Source organism: Lissotriton vulgaris, chromosome 11 (assembly GCF_964263255.1).
Source record: "Lissotriton vulgaris chromosome 11, aLisVul1.2, whole genome shotgun sequence".
NCBI classification, from domain to species: domain Eukaryota; kingdom Metazoa; phylum Chordata; class Amphibia; order Caudata; family Salamandridae; genus Lissotriton; species Lissotriton vulgaris.
In genome coordinates this window covers 1,105,736,822-1,105,757,982 of record NC_141699.1, presented here as the reverse complement: position 1 = coordinate 1,105,757,982, position 21,161 = coordinate 1,105,736,822, and the positions used below count along the sequence as shown (strand labels likewise).

Below are 21,161 nucleotides of genomic sequence, written 5' to 3'. Positions count from 1 at the left end.
TGCCTCGATGGTTGTAGGGGGAGTAGGTATATGGACAGAGAGTCTGATTTAGGAAGCTGTTGCAAATCTATGACTTTTAAAGGGGGTAGAGGTACACAGGGGGCCAACAACAAGATATTGTACTAGTCAAGATTGTCCAGTAGCAGATTGTTAAGGATGGATGTGGCATTCTGGACTGCTTTCCTGTATCAGCTGAACTTGTTATTGTACCTGACAGCATGATGGGAGGTGCCAATACTGCCTTTAACGTTGTACATTGATAACAGATATTCAGTTCTCATTGCCATAATTTGCATGGAAAAATATGTATCCTTTGAATTATTTCCCAATCATACCTTTGCCCCTTTGATGGAATCAGCCCCCAGAGGTCCATGCCTTCTTCTGTGAGGGTGCCAGTCTAGGTTTAAAGGGACATCAACACATGAAAAACAGCAACAACTCTTTCTAAAGTCACCATGTAATTGTGGTATGAAACAATAAATGTATTCAAGCCTGAAACAAATTAAATACATGCATTTTCCTGTCTACAATGTATTGATTGACCAATTAACCTTGGCAGTATATGGAGTGTTGTTCAGGCTTGTCTTCACCAGTCCTCGTCTTTATGAAGTCCTCCTCGTGTACCACCCTTAGAGAGCTCAAGTCAAATACGCAGGACACTTTCAGGATGGTGTGGTACTGAGGGATTCTGGCGGTGTGGTAGAGCTCGAGTGTAGTTATGAGTATCCTCTTAGGCAACTCACTCAGTCAAATGCTAACTGTGGGACAACTGTTGTTGGATATGGAGGAGACCCTCAAACCATGACTGGGGGCTCAACTGGTAGATTGAGGAGACCATCAGGGGGTAGTCTCCTTAAGAGAACCTCAAGTGCTGTTGAGGGTGTGAATGGAATAATGAGAGCACTTCATGTAGTGAGTTACTGAAGAAGTTATCATGTGAGAATGGAGACCTAAAATAGAATTCTAGGTAGATTATTTGGTGATGGTATATTGAAGAAAACCACAGGTGGTTGCATACAGAAGAGTTCGTAAGACCCTCAGGTGAGGAGTAGAGGGGACCCTTAGGCAACAGAATATTGAGAACCTCAGGTGATTGGGTATAGAGAAGACCATCAGGCAGGAGAACATCAAGGACCTTGATGTAGTGGAATATTGAGGAGTTCCTATGGATTTGTACGAATGAAGAGAACTTCAGATGAAGGAATACAGAGGAGACCCACATCTGTGAGTAGCCTCAGAAAGTCATCAAATATATTGATGCTGAATAAACCCTGAGTTGTTCTTGTATCAAGGAAACTCAGAAGAAGTGAAATATTGGACATGAGCATCATGACTGTTCTTTTGTCTCTGCTGTGAGCCATCTCCTTTAGAGTCAAACAATTAAATTGCACAGAGTGTTCTATACTGGGATGTTTGATAATTCAGACATTGTAAACAGATATTCCACAACACTCCTAAGCCTGTCTTTGTGCAAATGTCCTCCTGAATCATTATATTACATTACATGAGGTGTAGTGGAGTTTAAGCAGTTAGCCAAGTGTCAGCATGAGCTGTCACCTCCTGTCATGAGCAGTGTATCAAAAGTGCCTTGTTAGAGTATCAGCATTTCTGTTCAATGTAGTTTTAACCTTGGACGTGGTTATGTTGAATAACAGTATTTTAATAGAGGCTTTCAAACATTTGTATATATTATGACAGCTTCATTAGAATAAATTGAAAATATGATTATTACCATTAAAAATGCATTTACTAGCTGATAAAGGCCACTTACATCCCCTGGATGACATGGTTAATTGATATGTAAAAAGAAAAATGTAAATTGATACTTGTATAGCGCACTACTCACCTTCAAGGGTCTCAAGGAGCTTGTACGAATACTGCTGTGGAACCCATCCTGGCTTTCCCTGTGAGGTGTCCACTCCTGGGCACCCCCAAGGTGGAGGCCAGGCATCCTTAGCGTTGTGGGGGCCGTTGTGGAGATTAAGCAAGCTATTGCCCAGAGTTGCAGAGTGGGACTCCATGATTGGAATATACACCGAGGCGAGAATTATCAGGTCTGTGGAATTTTGAGCCCAAGACCCGCCGAGGCAGGGAATTGAACCCTGGTCCCAGGCTAGACCTCTGCATCAGGGTCAGCCGCTCTAATCATTGAGCCACACTTCTGTGGCTCAATGATTAGATATGACATCTACCTGTAGCTTCATGGTTAATCAGTGCTGATTTTACGAGTAGTATCCTTACAACTACCTACCTTTTTATGTGCTGATACCCTGTTGCGAGTGCCCAGATTCCGCAGTCGAAAATATGATACTGGTAAAATTCCTTTGTGAATTGCAGAAATTTGTAAACTTATACAAAAGTATAAGTTCACCTTTGTAAATCAGCCCCAAAGTGTTCTAGTTATGCTTAAAATTACTTATTTGAGCAAATCAAAACACCAAAATACAAAAAGGCCTCGGGATTGCAGGGATAGCATTACAAAGGCTGCAGTGATATCAGCAACCATAGACCAGGCACACACAGATGAAGACACACACACATTTTATTCCTAGAACACACAAACACAGCTATGATCATGTACCACACACATTGAAACACATACATACACACATATGCTTCAAACGCTGAATATACCTTAAAGGACACACATACCAAGTATGCATGCATGCATATACAAACCACACAAACAAAAACCACACCATGAACATAAATGTTTTGAACACTCACAAAACATTAACACAAACTGCATTGACACACAAACACTCACACACTCTTACAGTCCTACAATACAAATACACCACTATTTCTACACACAAGCACACACACACAGTTGCACGTGCAAATGCTCACAAAAATATAAAGCACACACAGCATTGACTATACAGCACAGACAACAAAATGTACACACCTTCCATACTGTACACACCAAAAGCACGCCCTACATATATGGTGGGAACGAAAAACTATACAGCTACACATGCAGATATACAACCTACACCATGCACACACTAGCACTGTACAGAGCAAACAACATACACACAACATTGAAAGACACATACCCACACACCACATACACTGCACATACAGATGAATGTACAAACACATACATAGGTGTACATAACACACTCTCCAGGATCACTTACAGAACCACTAACTACCCACACTAATGCACAAAATAAACACAAGCACACTGACACCCCCTCACACACACACAGACACAACAAACACACACAGCATTACCATTAGTAGAAATTAAACATGGACACGAAAGCAGTCTTACTATACACTTTGCAATCCCACAGATACAAAAAAACATGTCTCCATGTAAATATCAAACAGACCTTCACCCACACAGACACACACACTCATCTAATTGAACATTTTCAGATCTCTATTCAACTTAGCTTACAGCATCTCCTCCAATTGAAACAGCAGAGGTGAATAATTATTTTGGGTCTATACATGAATTTGTACATATTTGTCAAGCAGGTTTTTAAAGAAACATATGGTTAAAAATTATTAGCAATTGATGCAGAATCCTGAGAGATTATCGGTATACAGCAAGGCCATGACTTACAAAGAGTTCACGCAATGAAGCCCAGCTGCGTTGCATGACATGGAGAGAGCAGAACTGTACCATATCTACTAAGAAGTGGAGAATATTTGCTCTCTTCCTGCACTGGTGCATTTCGACTCCCAAGAGCCAATGCATGTTCCCTTGCTCTATTGTTCAAGGGTGTCTGCATTGTTGTCTGCATAGCTTTTTTTGCAGGAATGGGCTCCTTTCCTCTGCAAAATGTTTCATTTTAAGGCATTTTTTAGGTATGTGTTCTGTAAACTGGTTTGCATATGGCTGGGTCCAAACTGGGGTGGCATAGTGTGGCACTGTCATGTTGATGGAGTCACACAGCATTTACAGGAACCACTGTGATAGCAGTTCCAGTAAATGCTAGAGATGTCCACTGGGCCCTGGACATCTCTAAAGTTGACATGCAGATTACCCTTACCATGGCAGGAGTAACTTTACTACTACTAAATGCCTTTTGTGAATAGAGAAAGCCATAAATGTAGGATTTTGACTCAGTTTAGTAGTAGTAAGGTTAGGAATCTTAACTTTACTACTACTAAATGCCTTTTGTGAGTACCGAAAGTCTTAAAGTTAAGATTTTGTCTCAGGTTACTTTTGTGAATTGGGCCCAGAGTATCCCAGCAGGGATGGCTGTGGTGATGTCCGGTGTTGAGGTTGTGGTCAACTGGAGGTCTGATGCAGCATCATCCAGCAAGTACCAGAACTCCATGGTGTGTTCACTGAGTGAGCTTGTGTTGAGAAGCAAGCATGAAAACACGGAGTGCTGTGCAGGTAGGTGTTGGTTTGATGGTGCTTGAGTGTAGGAGTGTCTGATGCTGTTGGTGTGGTTGTGGTGGTGTTGGAAGAAGTGGGTGTGATGGTGCAGGCGAAGGCTCCTTCAGTGTTGTGCGGAGCAGCAGCACTGTGGCGAGTGTCAGCAGTGATTGAGGGCTCGTAGAAATGCAGGGGGGTAATTGTCGGTCAGTGCAGGACTATGGGTGGGCGGAACTCATGGAGTTTCATGTTACCTAAAAACTCTGCGAGATTCCATGGAGTTCTACGAGTGGTGGAATTTTGATACGTTCAGCTGCTTGTGCTGCCTTTTAGCACTTGGATTTTCTCACTCACCAACTTAGTGTTGGTGAGCCGAGTGCGAGAAAAACTTTGCCAGTGGAGCAGAGTTTACTGCCCATCTCTAGGAAGGACCAGGGTTTCTAGAGTGGGCTTGCCTTTAGTGCATTAGTAGTATGCCCTCTATGAGCGTCCATGCTTTAGCCACCATTACCATTAACCAGTTCCTGGGAATTTTAAGGAGTGCAGGGGGTGATGGATGAGGCCAGGAGGGTTGTGGGAGGTGACAGAGCGGGAAAGAGCAGGAGGCACAAGTGGAGGAAAGTAGCAATGGGGAGAAGTAGTACAAAGAAAACAAGTGGGAAATAGGACAGAGTCAGCAGTCACAGAGAAATGCAACAGTGGCAATACACACAAGGAGGAAACAGTGGCAAACCAAACAAAACCATGTACAAAATAGAAAGACTGGCAAGACAAAGGCACAAACCAGTGGCAAAAAAGGGGCACAAAAGAGGAAGCCTGGCTAACAAAGAGCACAAACAGTGACAACAAAGATTGGCACAAAAGGGAAGGACTGGCAAGGCAAACGGCTCCAAACAGTGGTAATACAAATAAGCATTGGCAAAGCCAATAGATTTCACCTGTGTGAGATCTATTGGCTTTTTCAGCGTTAATTTTTTACATGTTGCATCGCAGCATGAGCTGCAGTGCAACATGACAATGTTTTTTTTTAAAGCACTATGATGTGGCCAGTGTTGGCCATATTATAGCACTTTTTTCCTTCAAGCCATGTTGCATGTTTTGGGGGGGCAAGCAACATTAGAGAGAAGGGCGGGCAAGTCTGAACAAAACCACGGACAGCAGGAGGAGGGCAGGAGGAGGTAAACCACTGACAATGTGGGATGGGTGGGGTCTGGGAAACCATGAGCAGTGGGAGGATAACCCAGGGACAGTGGAAGGAGAAAAGGGGGATGAGAAACAATGGATAGGAGAAGGAGGGTGAGGGAAGACAGCAGGAGGAGGACAGGGCTGGGAAGCCATTGATAGAAGGAGGAGGGTGGGGTGTGGGAAGTTAACTTGCGGACTGCAGAAGGAGGTCTGCCTGGAGTGACCACAGACAAGACAGGCAAATAAGTGCTGCTGCCAAGTACTGAAGTATCATAGATGATAATAGGGAATCTCAGAATAGACCCAGACATCAGACCCTCAGATGATGGCGGCAGCCCACAAGAGGAGGGCTTGTTTAGCATGGCCAATATGTTTTTCTTCTCTCTGAATGTTGGACTGCACACCTTTAGGCTCTTTTTCTGAGAAAAAAGGGAAAAGATTCAGGAGTTCCCTAAAATCAAAAAAACAACAACAACTGCATCTGTTCAAGATAATAGCTTTGTGAAAAATTTGAAGAAAACAGGGAAAATATTGTGTTATATTATGGCTCTCAAACTGGAACAGAGGATGAACTTTCCAATTGCCTTCCCTAAGATGTCGACTGGTACAGCAGGTGTGGGATGTCGGCTGATCCCTAGGACCTGAGGTGGATGATCTGACCAGACTTATTGAAATCGACAGTGCACTGGCAGTGTTCTGCAAAGCCATCTATGGAGAGGGAGGCCTAACTGATAATGCAGTACCTTTTACAACTGGCTTCAAAAGACAGATACAGACCCATGTGGGCTCAAGTACACAGTCTTTGGCCTTGAGAACAAACCCTACAAGCCCTTTGATGCTACGGGAAAGTACATGGACAAGCACATGGAGGAGCTTGGTGGAGAGCTCATTTTCGAGCTGGGGATGGTAGAACATGTTGGAAACTTATGGGAAGAGGATGAGGATTTTAAAATCATCACACAGGAGCAATAACATAGGGTAGAGGGATATGGGAGGGACTGTGGAGACATGCACTCTATTAGAGTGCATGTTAAAAAGTGAAATAAGAGTACCAGCAGGAGGCTGCTGTTTATGGAAGGACACTGACCACAGGCAGATAGCTCTACTCATTCCAAGCTCCGAAGCAAGTGTTTTTCAAAAAACATTAACAAGACAAAGAGAGAAAGAGAAAAATGTGGTAAAGCAAAAGCGCAAAAGGGCGAACAGTGGCAAAGTCACAAAAGAACAGTGGCACAAGAAAGAGAGTGAGAGCATTGTGAAAGGAGTGAAAGAGAGAGAGTTGGTAAAATAGAGAGAGAAGACGGAGGCAGGAGCCTTGAGGAATTGGAGCCGGGGCCACAAGGGCATTGACCACAGTCACAGGTACGTCCCAGGGGCTAGGGCTATTACCTGCGTAATCAGCCACAGAGAATAGTAAACCATGTGAGCAGATGAACACAACCCATGATAAAAACAACTACATACCTTGTCAAAGCAGACGAGATTGAACCAGCCCAAAAGGCTTATCTTCTTAGGGCTGATGCAGAAAATTCCACTCTTTTTCAGCCTCTTCTGGGCATACATGATTACCACTGCCAGGCCAGCTGGGAGGGCAGGGGGAACCATAGTGGTCACTATAAAAAGTCCAAGTACCACTATGTCCCCCACAGGTACCTAGGAAAAAGAGCATTCAATTCAGACACTTCGGTTGTAGCAAACAACTTTCAAACACCTTCATATGATGTAAACATCAGAGCTAAGCTCTGCTATGCAGAATTATACTATCTGGAATTAAATGTGTGTATGAATATTAAAAATAAAACAGAACACCAGCCAATGTAAACAGACATTCCATCTACATTGTTTTACAGGAAAATGTCATCTTTAAAAATGTTCAGAATTAAAGTGTTACCGGGGGTGGGTGAAGGTGAAGAATCCTCACCCTTGATTGTTTTGAAACTGGGAGAGCTTCTCAAACTACAAGGCCTGTAAACTGACTAGTATCTTGAAAGGGTCCCTGTGCTACAGCAAGCATGTAGGGCTGTGGGTGTGTTGGACCTGCCCCTCTCTGCAGGGTCACCCCAAAACATATCGCCTTTTACCCTTGCTTACCCCTCCTATAGGATAACATTGGGGATTCTTTACTTCATTTAATAAGCTGTAATTTCCAAATTGGGAGAAGGTAGCAATATCAAGTTTGATATCTTTGGATTTGAAGAGAAATACCCCATTTAATGAAAAAGTCACATTTGTTAATATGATTTTAAAAATGCCACTTTTATAAAGTTAAAAATACAACAATTGGGGGTTGGGCCTTTGTCTACAACCAAAATGGGCCTCTATCTACAAGCAAAACAACTAAAAAAGTAGGTGCTTGTGTTTCTTTTTGTCTTTTACTTTTTTTCACAAGATCATTATACTTAATAAACATGACCTGTAAATCAATTATGACATATTACAGCTGGCAGAAAGTTGCCATTTGTCTGTTATGTTATGTTATGTTACTTTTGCTTGTATAAGGCGCACAGCTACCCAAGGGTTCCCCGGCGCCACCTGAATATACACAAAAGGGGTAGGTAGGACCTATTGATTGAATAGCCAGGTTTTTATAGATCTGCGAAAGTGAACAAGACTAGTCTCATTCCTCAGTAATAGAGGTAGAGAATTCCACAAGGTTGGGCCCAAGTATGAAAAAGAGCGACTGCCCACCCTGGCCAGTCTATGCCTCAGGACCCAAAATTTTGCTTGATTTACTGACCGGAGAGAGCGAGAAGGGATTTAAAGTTTGTTAATGGAATTCAGATATTAAGGGGCCTTGCCTATTTTTATCTTATTTTTTTATTTTTTTTTTTGTCTGTGAAAGGAAGGGAGACAAGTGTCAACCGAGTTAGAGATCCAATTTATGATAGTATTTAGATTTGTCATGGAAACCAGGTTGATAACAGGCATAGTTTCAATTAAAGATTTGTTGAAAAATTCCATGTCTAGTTTACCCCAGTTTCTTGAATTTATCCAACTTCTTAGGTTGGATACAGTTAAGTTGGTCAACTCTATTATGACCCTGAAATCCACAAGAAAGAGATCAGACCAGGTCACAGGAAGAGCCGGAGAGCAGCGTATGCTGGGAATATTAAGAAAAAATGGATCTAATAGATGGCCAGCCTCATGAGTAGGGCCTATAATAGAAAGCATGATGTTCATGGCCACCAAATAAGATATTAAAGTAGTACTAATAGGACAGGTAGAATCGTCAAAATGAAGCCTAAGATGGTGAAGTTAGCTGCTCTAAGTAGGTAGGGAGCAACCAAGTCAGGAAATGCAGAAGCCCACAGGCCAGCAGGGCCAGGGAGGCGATAGAGTGGTATTCCTGAAAAGGTAAACTGAGGGGTTCAGGTGAGTTGAAATAACATAGCCTCACTGCCATTCCAAATTAATTTATTGGTTTTACACTTATACTAATTATCAAAAATATTGGCCAACCCGCCATCTGCTTTTCCTACACGATCCTGCCTTACTATTGAGTACACAGCTGGGAGCGCCACCGCTACATCAGGGCCTGAACTTTCATGGAGCCAGGTTTCCGTTAGGAAAATTGCATCCGGGAGTACACTGATTAAGAGATCAAATATATCTGCTCTATGTTTTGGGAGTGAGTGACAGTTCATACTAAAGGATCTAAATTCTCTATTCGTACTTTTTACTTCTGCCCCATGGGCATAGGTGGGGTTACTAAACTCTGTGTGTCTCCTTTGAGACTGCGGAATCAACATATAGCCACATTTGTCAAAGCTCCTGGACATAATTTCAGTGGAAGAGGGGTGCATCTGTATGCAGTCTATATGAGGAATGGTGCACAGATTTTTCAATGGTTTGGAAGAATATGTACAAGGGGCTGATGGTACAGATTCAGGGATTCTGGCCCCTAGGCCCCTACTGGCACGGACGGGCGCAGACGGGCTTGCCTTTGGCGCGCCTGCTGCACGTCCGCTGAGCGTCCTTTCCGTGTCCATTAAATAGCTTAATAGGTGGGCAGCGTGCAGGAAATAGATCGTTTAGCAACTACAGCGCTACCCACCCAAAACTCGTGGCTACCCGCAGAGGCAGTCACGTAAACTGGAAATGTTACTTATTAACAAAGAAGTATAGCACACTCCGTGAGCAACTAAAAAAGTCAGTTCACCCAAGCTGGAACCTTTTTTTAAAAGGAGTATAACACACTCCTTGCACAACTAAGAAGTGTCAATTCCCCCAATTATTTCCACAATATGGTGCAGCATCAAATGTTTTAAAATTAAAGCAATTTTAAAAGAATTGTCAGCTAACACAGATTATTAAAAATGATTCAATGACCAACAGTCCTTTTGTTCCTATAGCATGACCTTGATCACATGACTGTGTGTAACTGACAGTTTGACTTCATGAATTCCCACCAGTCACACATAGAGGGAGTAGGTTTGGCTCAATGAACCATCTTCTGGCAAGATAGGGATTGCGGAGCTGAGCATAGCTACACCTGCAACAGAATAGCCTATGTGCTGCCTTCACATAAAGGGTCTCACACCTGACACCGTCACTGCATTTAGCTGGGAGCGAGGGTTGGGGAGTCATTAAATTCGATGCATTTTAAAGTCACTGTATAGAAGCTTCTGCCACCATCCAGAAGGAGGACACCATGGTATAAAAATGGGACCTCAGGACACCAACTCTTCAGTACACTTCTGGTCCTGTGGATACTCTTCTGGGAAAAAGGCCTGCTGTGCTGCTGGAAGGACTGCTACTCTGCCGGTCTGCTGCCTTGAAGGGCTGCTGCCCTTATGGATTGCTACCCTTTTGTACTGCTGCGCTTCTACCTCTGCCCGGGTACACGGACTGGATCTTCATGTGTCCCAGGGTCTCCAGACTGACTCACTAGGGATAGTTTACTGGCCTCCTGTTAAGAACCAAAGGGACATGAAAGGTTTCCTTTGTCTTGAGCCCACATCTGGACCCACTCTTTGTGAGTTTTGATCCCACGCCCCCAGTACAGAACAGTCCAGCCCGAACTGCCAAGCCATGCCTTCCCTGGACCGGAATCAAGCTTCCGAGGACTGGTTTCTGGCATTCCAGCCGTCTTGACTGTTCCCATGAGGCACTGGGTCAGACTGATTTGCATATGGCCATGTCTGAACTGGGGTGGTGTGGAGTGCAAAAGAACGATGGATTTAGGCCCAGATCTCTGTACTGGGGTGAATGTATGACATTGTTCTGCATTCTGTCCATCAACTGTGGTTTTTGCATTTGTCACCCCGAGTGGGATGGGTATGCTCAGACGTGAGTCCCATGCTCTCCACACCACTGGATCCAAGCAAGCCGGGCTGAAGATGGCTGGAATGCCAGAAACCGGTCCTCGGAAGCTTGTTTCCGGTCCAGGGAAGGCATGGCTTGGCAGTTCGGGCTGGACTGTTCCCATGAGGCACAGGGTCAGACTGATTTGCATATGGCCATGTCTGAACTGATGTGGTGTGGAGTGCAAAAAAACGATAGATTTAGGCCCAGATCTCTGTACTGGGGTGAATGTATGACATTGTTCTGCATTCTGTCCATCAACTGTGGCTTTTGCATTTGTCACCCCGAGTGGGATGGGTATGCTCAGACGTGAGTCCCATGCTATCCACACCACTGGATTCAAGTAAGCCGGGCTGAAGACGGCTGGAATGCCAGAAACCGGTCCTCTGAAGCTTGTTTCCGGTCCAGGGAAGGCATGGCTTGGCAGTTCGGGCTGAACTGTTCCCATGAGACACAGGGTCGGACTGATTTGCATATGGCCATGTCTGAACTGGGGTGGTGTGGAGTGAAAAAAAACAATGGATTTAGGCCCAGATCTCTGTACTGGGGTGAATGTATGACATTGTTCTGCATTCTGTCCATCAACTGTGGTTTTTGATTATTTTAGAAACAAAGCATCACTTTTAAACAGCCACAGCATGCATTTATTGCCCACATTAAGGTGGTGGTCAGTCTTGTTTTATTTTCCTAGCATATTATTGCAATTAAATATTTAAAAACACATTTACCCATTACAACACCAATGTGAAACCAGACTTAATGGCTTTGCAATGCTAGGTTTCACAGTTGTTGAAACCTGAAAGTGTGGGAGCCTTTTCTTGTTTTTGACACTCACAAGCAGCTCCTTCTAGTCCAACTGAACACTTTCCACAAAGAAGATGGAATAGGACACTTTAGACTAGTTTGAAGTGTCAGATCCCTAGCTATGTTGTTCAACTTCTCCAGGGAACTGATGAGGATTTTGAAGGAAAATTGGGGGTCCCTATCCATTGGTATCTGAAGTTACCTAAAATTGTCCTCAGGTGAAGACATCCTGCATAGGTCTTTCCAATATTTGAATCACGCTAGCGTAATTCACTAATTGTGTGAATTTATTGTGACGTTTCTAACGTGAAATTCCCCAAACTTACACCACGACTCAACTTTTTATATCTACATGCTACTCTCTCTAAAACCTTACAGTTATGAAGCCTTTTGTTGTAAAAGTTTACCCAGACGCACTGGAAAAATAAAAAGCGAGCAGCTGTTGATCGCAATATTTTGTTCCAATGCACTCTTGTGCCAACATTTTTTTATGAGGATCCATTTTTCACTTTAATTTTGCAGCGCTTTTGATTATTCCTGCAAAAGTAAATATAGTAAATTTTGCAACCCCTACTTCTGTGCCTCAACACATTACTTTAACTATAGGATACATAAAAATCTCCTAAAAATGAACTTACATGAAACAGAATTCTTAATAAACAGCTCTAAAGCCTTCTCTCAGAACATCAAATAAGGTCTGACATGCTGTCTGAAAATGGCCTCAAAATCATTACTAGTTCACAAACTAAATCTTTTGAATCCACACTAGACTCTCAAATTAAAATGACCAAAAATATATTTTTAAAACCTCCAATTTCTCCGCCAAAGAGGATTAAGTTACTCGGGGACATATTACAGGATATAATGCCGTCACAACTTCACTTTTTTTAAGCTGAGGCAGGGTTTTTTTTAGCACCATATTTACAAATTGATGCTATAGCCCTTTAGCATCACTTTTTCACTGTTAGCGGCCATTTTTTCAACATTAGTTTAGCTAGCAGCATTTTACGAAAAATGATATGCAAGGAAGGTGTCCCCAGGGAAAAACATTCACAAAACTGATGCTGCCATATATACGAGGATTTTCCAAAATGTCACTATTTTTCAAAAACTGCAGCAGTTTTTTACCACTAGGCAAAAACTGGTCTTAAAAATTATGCTAGCATACAGGTAGAAAAGCAAAACAGACCCAAATCACTTTGGCAAGCTCAACTATGCGATGGATCTTCTGCTTTTACAGCTAGGAGCACCAAGGAGCCCACCACAGATGCAGAGCAGAAGCACCTCATTGCCCTCTGGGAGGAAAAGATAATTGCCTATTTCATGCACAAGAGGGAGTCCATTGTCCACCTCCTACACCAAATTGCACCAAGGCTGCCGCCAATGTCCCTCCTCAGGCCAAACTACTGCCTGTCCTGCACATGCTGGCTTCTGGAACTTTTCAACCCACCACTGACAGAGTGGCAGGAGTCTCCAAGGAATTCTTCTCCAGGTTCCTTCCCACTGTCCTGGATGCCATCATAAGCCTCACGCCCCAGTGCCTCCACTTCCCCAACACAGTGCAACAACAACCGCACATCAATCAAGGCTTTTATGCCATTGCTGGATTTGCACATGTGTTGGGGGCAATGGGCTGCCCACATGTGCAATTTGAGCCTTCTACTGCTACATCCATCCCATATCAACTGCAACAGGAAAACCATTTATTCAATGAACATGTAGGTAATCGTTGACAATCTGGGCATTTTCATCAATGTCCTTGCCAAGTACCTGGGCAGTGCACATGACTTACTCATCGTCCTGCATTCCGCCATCAATGAGCGTTTCCAGAATGGGACCTATAGGAATAGCCTGCTAGTTGGTAAGTACATCTCATGAACATGATGGACCACAAGGCACTCAATCATGTAGGACTATGTTGACATATCAGAATTGGGTTGAATGAGACATTCCATGTATGGTTGGTGTGCCCCCATATACTTGTCCCATACTACATGACATATGTGCAGCACATTTACTACATGTCACATATGCCAACACCAACTAAGCCACTGTAGCCCAGATGTACAACTCAAATGGCCTGATGGGGTTTTATCAATCATGATGCACTAGAGGAACAGGTACCCAAATCATGTCAATATGACAAGGCTAAGTATGTCTGCATGACATTGCAAGGCCTCGTAGGTATGCACTAATGGAAGCCAAAGACAGAGTGCAGCTCTCATTCGCCCTACATTAAGGAGTTCTATCATGGGCCTTGCGTTGGCCTTTTTCCATCCAACATCAATGAAGATCATAAACGTTTACACACATCCTATGTACAGGGGCCCTGCAACAGTGTGGCACTAACTTGCCTCCCAAGGAGAGGTGAAAAGAGGATACATAATCACTTGCCTCATTCTCATGTCTAATTGCAATGTGTTCAGCATTCTGCATGACACATTGAATGATGAAATAGTGCAGTTTGTTTGGAATTGGTGCTGGAATGTGTCCCTTAAAACAATACGTCACGTCCGACTCGGAGCTGCCCATGTGCACCATGGTGAAAGGGTGGCATGCTGCCACTAGTCACTATTATGTGAATTTGTGAATGTGGACAAACCGTGGATGTGCTGTATGTCAACTGAAAGGCACATTCCGTCACTACATGTTGGATGCAGGTTAGCACCGCTTTTTCATTACCATTGATGCCCAGTGGCTACAAATGCTACTGAGGACCTGTGTGCTTAAGCAATTGTGTCAAAGACCCTCCCATAGCTAAACAATAGTTAAATAAGGCTTTCAAAAACATTGTTGTAATCACTTTCTCAAATCTGTGTATCACATGTCAATCCCACGGGCAGGAGGCATGGAGATCTATCCCTCACATGTATAACTGAGAAATATGGGCATATCTTAACCTCACTGAATCAACTCAACCTTGCTACATTACATCACACATCATATGCACACATCACCTCCAAAGTGCACAACATGTATTTGTTTTTGGTGAAGAAACCAATACAGCAGTCATCCCAGGTAGCAGACTGTGAGGCATGGTGCCCCCTCATGCACAAACTACATCCCCATGAGAGCCAACAATACTGTTTTCCGAAAAATAATGTGGCTGTCATGGAGATATGCTGCACTGCTTCCGCACAGACACACAACCATGGACACTGAATCATGTGAAAGATATGGCCTACACTCTCCCCAAGATGTATGGCACTGAAGTGTACGCAGTCAATCTTTCACATTGTAGAGTGCAACATTACCATATATCTATTAAGTGAGTATGGGCGAAATTTGGGAATTCGTATTCCACGAATTCACGCGAACTCGCATTTGCAATTCGCAAAATCTGAGAATTTGTGCGAATTTGCGTATTTTTGGTTTTATGCGTGTTCACGGGGCTTTTTGCGTGTTCGCGGGTCGCTTGCACGGCAAAGTTACACATGCGGTTGTGTATGGGCGCAGCCATCTTGTTTGCATGACGTGTTTCCGTTTCCGGGCGCTAGTTGCATGCTTGCGTCATATGCAGCGCGCGATTACGTGTTCGTGGGCGTTTTCGCGTGCTCGCAAGGGAAATATCGCGCAAACTTACCCACGCGGTCCTCAATGGGCGCGGCCATCTTGTTTTTCATTCATTGCTATGGTTCTGTGCATGCTTTCTAATCCTCCTTTCATCTGTGCAATCCTTTGTTTCTTTGGACTTTTTTAAATCTTTTCTACTCTATATCTATCCCTCTTTTTTTCTGATCTATATTTTGTGTTTTTTTCAACTTTTCGTTACTTTTAAAGCTACTTTTTAAAACTTTTTTTCTTTACTTTTTCCCTATTCTTTCCTTTTTTTTTCTTTCTTCTGTACAGGACCATGGCAAAGGGAGCCGGGAAGGAGAAGGGGAAGGGTCCCGCACCCCGTACCCGGCTCCCTTGTGGGCGGTTACGAGGGGAGGAGTAATGGCCAGGGAGATATTCAGCCCGGTGGAGGTGGGCACACTGACCTTTTATGTGCAGCGCCACCTCTCCAAGACCCTGGCAGCAGGGGGCAGGCTCACGTCAGGGTATGCCCTCCGGGAGCGGCGCCAGCTTGGGGAAAAGGTGTGCCGGGCCATGCAGAGGGAGTCAGGGGTCCAGTGCACCTACCAGCAAGAGACGCACCGGTGGTCGGACCTCCTTGACCGTGAGCAGGATCTGCTCCACCTGCTCAGTGTGGAGATCCCTGGCCTTGGTGAGTAGCTATTTAATAACTACTTTGTTTTCTTCTGCTCTGTGTTATATTGCTAATATATGTTTTTCCCGAAGAGCAAGAATGCTGCCAATTCGATTACATTGCAGGAAAATTAACGTTTAAATAGCTTCTGTGATTGCAGGTGCTTGCCTGCACAGTGGCGTTGCTACTATGCTTACTTGTTTGCAACTTTGTGCTCATTTGGCCTGAATATGTATGAGTGTAGTACTTTACAGAACTGCGTAATGCTAGAGAGACTAGAGACTCAAGTCTAGTCCTTCCTTTGTACTCCTTCTGCCACTAAGAAGAAGAGATAGTGATGGATTGATAGGTTCAGGTTGAGTATATTATGACTTGTTATTAGTAGTAGTCGTAGTAGGACATTTTTTAGTGCTCTGCAATCATGATGACGGACTGTGTCTGTCACGTCGCGTGCTGCTGAGTGCTGGCAGTTGTAGTAGAACCTTTTTGTTGTTGGTTTAGTTAGTAATTTACATAACTTTCCAAGTAGACGGTCTGCGAATCCAGCAATACTGTACTAGTGTCCCCCTAGTTGACCAGATCAGATAGGTCAATACATGTAGTGCAATTGTTGCTAATTTGTTTCCCCGAGATAATTTAGGATTGTGGTCAAAGAAATCAAATATTTCCAAAAAACAATCATTCATTTTGTGTTTATTTCATGATCATCAGCACCTCCCAGGGGCAAGACGACAGCACCACCCCAGACTCCGGCGGAACAGAGTGGGCAGGAGGAACGGTCCACTGCAGGCTCTTCTGCTGGCCCCAGTAAGTAGTTCTGTTTTTAAGATAATTATACTTCCCTAACACTATTTTTTACAAAATAGTCTTTGATCTTCTTGTAGACTGTTTCTACATTCTTATCCTGCCTCTCTACCATCACTATTTACTATTATTTATGAGTCGGTCTGTGTAGGTAGCTAAGCTTGCCTAGTCGGTAAACGGTGTTAAACAAAACTCTGACCCAGCAATAGCTCTAGAGGCACTCAGTGCAGTCCTCTGGGTTGCCCTTGCTGTCTATTCCAGTCCTCTTAATGTTAGTGCTTTGACAATTTCCAACAACAAAATGTCAATGTCCACCGAGAATAAACTATTAGTTGTCTTTTTGATTTGATAGTAGCACATACCATACCGCTAGTGTTTCAGGGACTATTCTGCACATACAGAAGTATGGACAAGAGAAATAGGACATTGTTGATGAAAGGTGCAGTTCGACTTTCCACATACCTCAGTCAGAAGTAACTGTGTGGGACTCGGGAGCCCTCACCTTGTTGTAACTTCAAGTCCTCCTGGTGGTGATGGGGAGTAGTTGGTTCTGTCTGTAATTATAAAAAATGTTGCACGTTAACCGCATGCGTGCGGCGCGAATTCCCCGCCTATGCTGACTCCGCCTTGTGCGGGCGGAGTCATGACGGAACGGTTCCGTCATTAGCACAGCTCAGCCGATGCTGATGACGGAACCGTTCTGTCATCAGCATCGAAGGGGTTAAAGAGCAAGCATTCATCAGTTGTGCCAAAAAGAGTTGCATGTTATGGCTAAGCATATAAGTTAACACCCTCCCCAAAACTGTTACTTCTTTTCAGTCCCAATAATTAAAAATTGTTTAACATTTTCTCTTCCATTACGAGACAAAGTAGGGGGTGGTGTATGGCATCTAAAAATATGACATGTTTTTTTAGGCGTCACAACATCTGATGCAGCACTTGACACCACCTGTGCCGGGGCCAGCAGCACGGAGGGGTCCACTCAAGCGGTGGCGCCACCTGGAAGAGCTGAGGGGGATGGCTCAGCAGCGGCGGACGGTGATAAGTTATAATTATACTCCTTACTTATTGACATTTCAGAGTAGGCTCGCAATGTACAGTAGAAAGTACACTACTACAAGTACACTGTACTGTTAAGAACACTTACTGATTTAGAACTAAATTTTTTTTAGCCAATCACGGAGAAGTCAGTCACCCTTGACTTAGCAATAGCATTAGCGCGGTAGTTCTCGAGTAAGCAATGGCCCCTCTTTTTGACTTGAAATCAGCTGGGAAACTTTTATCGTGAAGCCAAGTCATATCAGATGAACTTGAGGGATGTGATGAACAAAAAGGGAAAGAACTTTGGGTCAATGGAAGGACGAGCGAGTCGTGACATTTATGACTAAAGAATGATACGTGTTTTTGAATGCAGACAGAGGTGGCTGATAGGAAGGAATCAGATGCATGGCTGCTTGAAGCAAGGATGGTTGGAGGAGAAAGAAAAAAATGACTGCCTGTGTGGGTCAATCAGAAAATTCATGTGTGGTGTGCATTGCAATATATCATTTGAGTGAAACTCAAATGCAAGTCAAGACGGTGGTTTACCAAATAAAATGAAAAGGGTGTTATTTAGTTATTGAGAAAAAGTTAAGTTGTTACAGTTGAGACATTAAGAAGAATGATAGACGTTTACTTTGGAAGCCTGGATGGTATCTTCTTCCTCATACATAGCAGAGGTGTATGTAGAGCAGACACTCAGTGCATGAAGAGTGTTACTTTGTTCAAACAGCATGTCCGTGCCAGAGTAGCAAAGCAGAGGAAATCCATATACTACAAGTTGTGATTGTTCTAAAACTCTCCCTTGCCTAAAATAACAGTACAGTAGTTTACTTTGAAAGCACGGCATATATTGTGTATGTATTGTATAGTTGACAATTATATCAAGTCAAGTCCCTTCCTCCGGCAATAATGGTTACCACACTCACTTCCTATGTTCATAATTTTCTTTCTGCTGTGTTAATCATGGGTGGACTATCGCTGTTGTTCACTCAATCTATTAGAATAAAGCACCTAAAGCCATGCATCACATAAGCAAAGAGATCATGTGATCGGCTGGAGACATGATCAGAAATGAATAATCTTAATTTCCTTTTGTAGTACTGAAGGCTCAGGGGTGGGCAGTGCAAAATATAAATTCCATTGAGCAGTAGCCCTTGATGTAACAGAGTATGGCCAGTGCCACCCCTATACAAAAGTAAGAGCTTCCCCATCCCCACCTGCATATAATGCCTAAAGGAATGCATGCAAGTCTGCGTCATCATGGCTTGTGTCTCTTTTTCTTGGGTGCAAGCTGACTGAGCTGGCATTATGCCGGCTACCACAAGTTCACGTACAAGTAATTTATTTCCCAAAAGTAGAGAAAAAAAGTTGAATACTGGTGCACTCTCTGACTATTTATTGAGTCCATAGTGCTGCCTGGTAGTAGATTTCCTGAAACTCCCACTGTTACAGGCCTACAAAGACGGCAGAAAGATACATGCCAAAATGTTATACTGTGCTTGCAAATTGCTAGTGTTACTGTGAGACAACTTTCTGTTGAATTATTTTGTGTTATTGTTAAAGAGTATTGGTTACATTATTTTTCATTCTTTCTTCATATAGATGCTCCCAAAAAGCTCACCAGAGGGGAGATGGCTGTCCGGGCCAGGGCCCAGAAGATGGAGGCCATTCGTGTAGAATATTGCCGGTTTTGGGCTCGGAAAAACGAGGAGGGAACCTCAACAACCTCCTCAAGCACTGCCCCTGTGTCCACCAGCCAGCAGCCTCCATCCCAGCACCGTGCTGGGGCAGCCCCCCGCCGTCGCTCAGCTGCAAAAAAACCATCAGCAGCTGGCCCCCTCAGAGCCTGGAAGGCACGCGTGCGCCGCCTAACGTTACGAGTGGACTTCCTGGAGCGCAAGGTGGACGACCTCGAAAAAAAGCTCCGGGACCTCAGCAAGGATCGCCTGCCCAAACACCGCCGGAGGTTACTGTGTCCCTTGCCCCTTTTTTAAAGACTGTTTGGGGGGTGGGAATCGTGAGTTGGGGATTATTTATTTTTGTACTACTTGCAATGGACCATTGTTTGTGTTAGGGAGGGGTGGGACTAGTTTATTTTTGTTAGGGGAAATACATCATTATTTATTTTACATTCTTCAACATAGTGTACGCTTTGATCCTATTTTGTGGGTTGGTGGGCGGGAGTTAAGGCACGTTTGGTTTTCCTCAAACTTACCAGCATGAATTATCTAAAACGTCCAAAAATTTTCAAAAGTGCCACTAACAGAGTTAGTGAATTCAATTGGCCTACTAGTACTTTACTTGTACTACTATCAGTCTCTCCTCCGCATCCTAGCCCATCTTTCTACCTCCCCAAAATGCTTATCTTACCTGTGATTCATGTTTGAGAATAGAGCTAGGCACAGCGCGGCTGCATGGCAAATGGCGATTACACCATCCCGGACCGAAATCCCATTGTTGTGGTGTTAGTAGGAGTGGTACCACACTAGCAGTAGCAGCATATGAAAAACACAGTAAAAAATGGAGACATTGAGTGGCCTGAGAGGACTATTAGAAGGAAGAGTAGCCTACGCAATGCTGAAGATAAGTATGGGGAGAAAAGAATTGCATGGATGATTATGGCTAGAACAAGAACAGTGACACAGCAGCGTAACACAACAAGTCTTCTTGACATGTAGGAGGATGATGTTGACGATGGATCCAATCGATGGTGGGCATGAAATTCAGAATTTATTTTAAAATACTCATTGTTGTTTTTTTAACCAGAATAACGATATCCTAGGATTCATCTAGCTGCCTTAAAATTTAGTTGAGGAGGTTGCTTGCACCTTATCCTCCCCAGCAAGTGTGTGGAATTATTGTTGTTATTTATTTACACCTCAAAGAAAACCACACAGCCCAAGGGAAGAGGGTTAGGGTTTTGGCTAATGTTGCATGTTGCATGTTTCCGAGTAGCTTGAAAAAGTGTGTCCAGGTCAACAACTACACTTTACTTGTCTCTAACCCCTGCAAAAGAGACCCAGTGTGCAGTGATGCACATGTAATCAAGGGCTTGGCAACTGGTCCACATGTCTGTTGTCAAGTGGATAGTGTGAACAGCACTCTTCTGCAAAGCTGCCCCAATCACCTCCAGCACATCTTGATGTGGTGCTGGAACCGCAACTCTGGCAAAGTAGGACCGGCTAGGAACCTTCCATTTAGGGCAGACTGTTGCCATTAATTCTAGAAACCCCATCCCTTCCACAAAAGAAAAAGGGAGAAGGTCCAGCGCTAGCATTTTAGCCATCTTTGCATTATACAGACGTACCGTTGGGTGGTTGCGTTCAAATGGCGCCTCCGACCAAAACATGCTTCTAATGGTGGGCTGGACCGTTTTACGTGATGATGATGATGCAGTCTTCAAACCAGTTAGGCTCATTGATGGACTTTTTTGCATTGGTGTCCGTCCCAGACTCTTAGTGTGCCTCATACATGTTGCAGAGGTAGAGG

At 43.7% G+C, this 21,161-nt stretch overlaps 1 protein-coding gene across 1 annotated transcript in view; it reads right to left on the bottom strand.

Moving 5' to 3' along the window:
* The window catches only part of LOC147684246 (putative cation-transporting ATPase 13A4), a 385,092-nt gene that overhangs the window by 195,354 nt on the left and 168,577 nt on the right, over positions 1-21,161 (bottom strand). Inside the window, exons 12-13 of the mRNA XM_086944646.1 lie at positions 6,992-7,180; positions 336-397 (exon numbers count right to left, since the gene is read on the bottom strand). Of these exons, the coding sequence (XP_086800772.1) occupies positions 336-397; positions 6,992-7,180 (251 nt within the window). The remainder of the gene's footprint in view (positions 1-335; positions 398-6,991; positions 7,181-21,161) is intronic.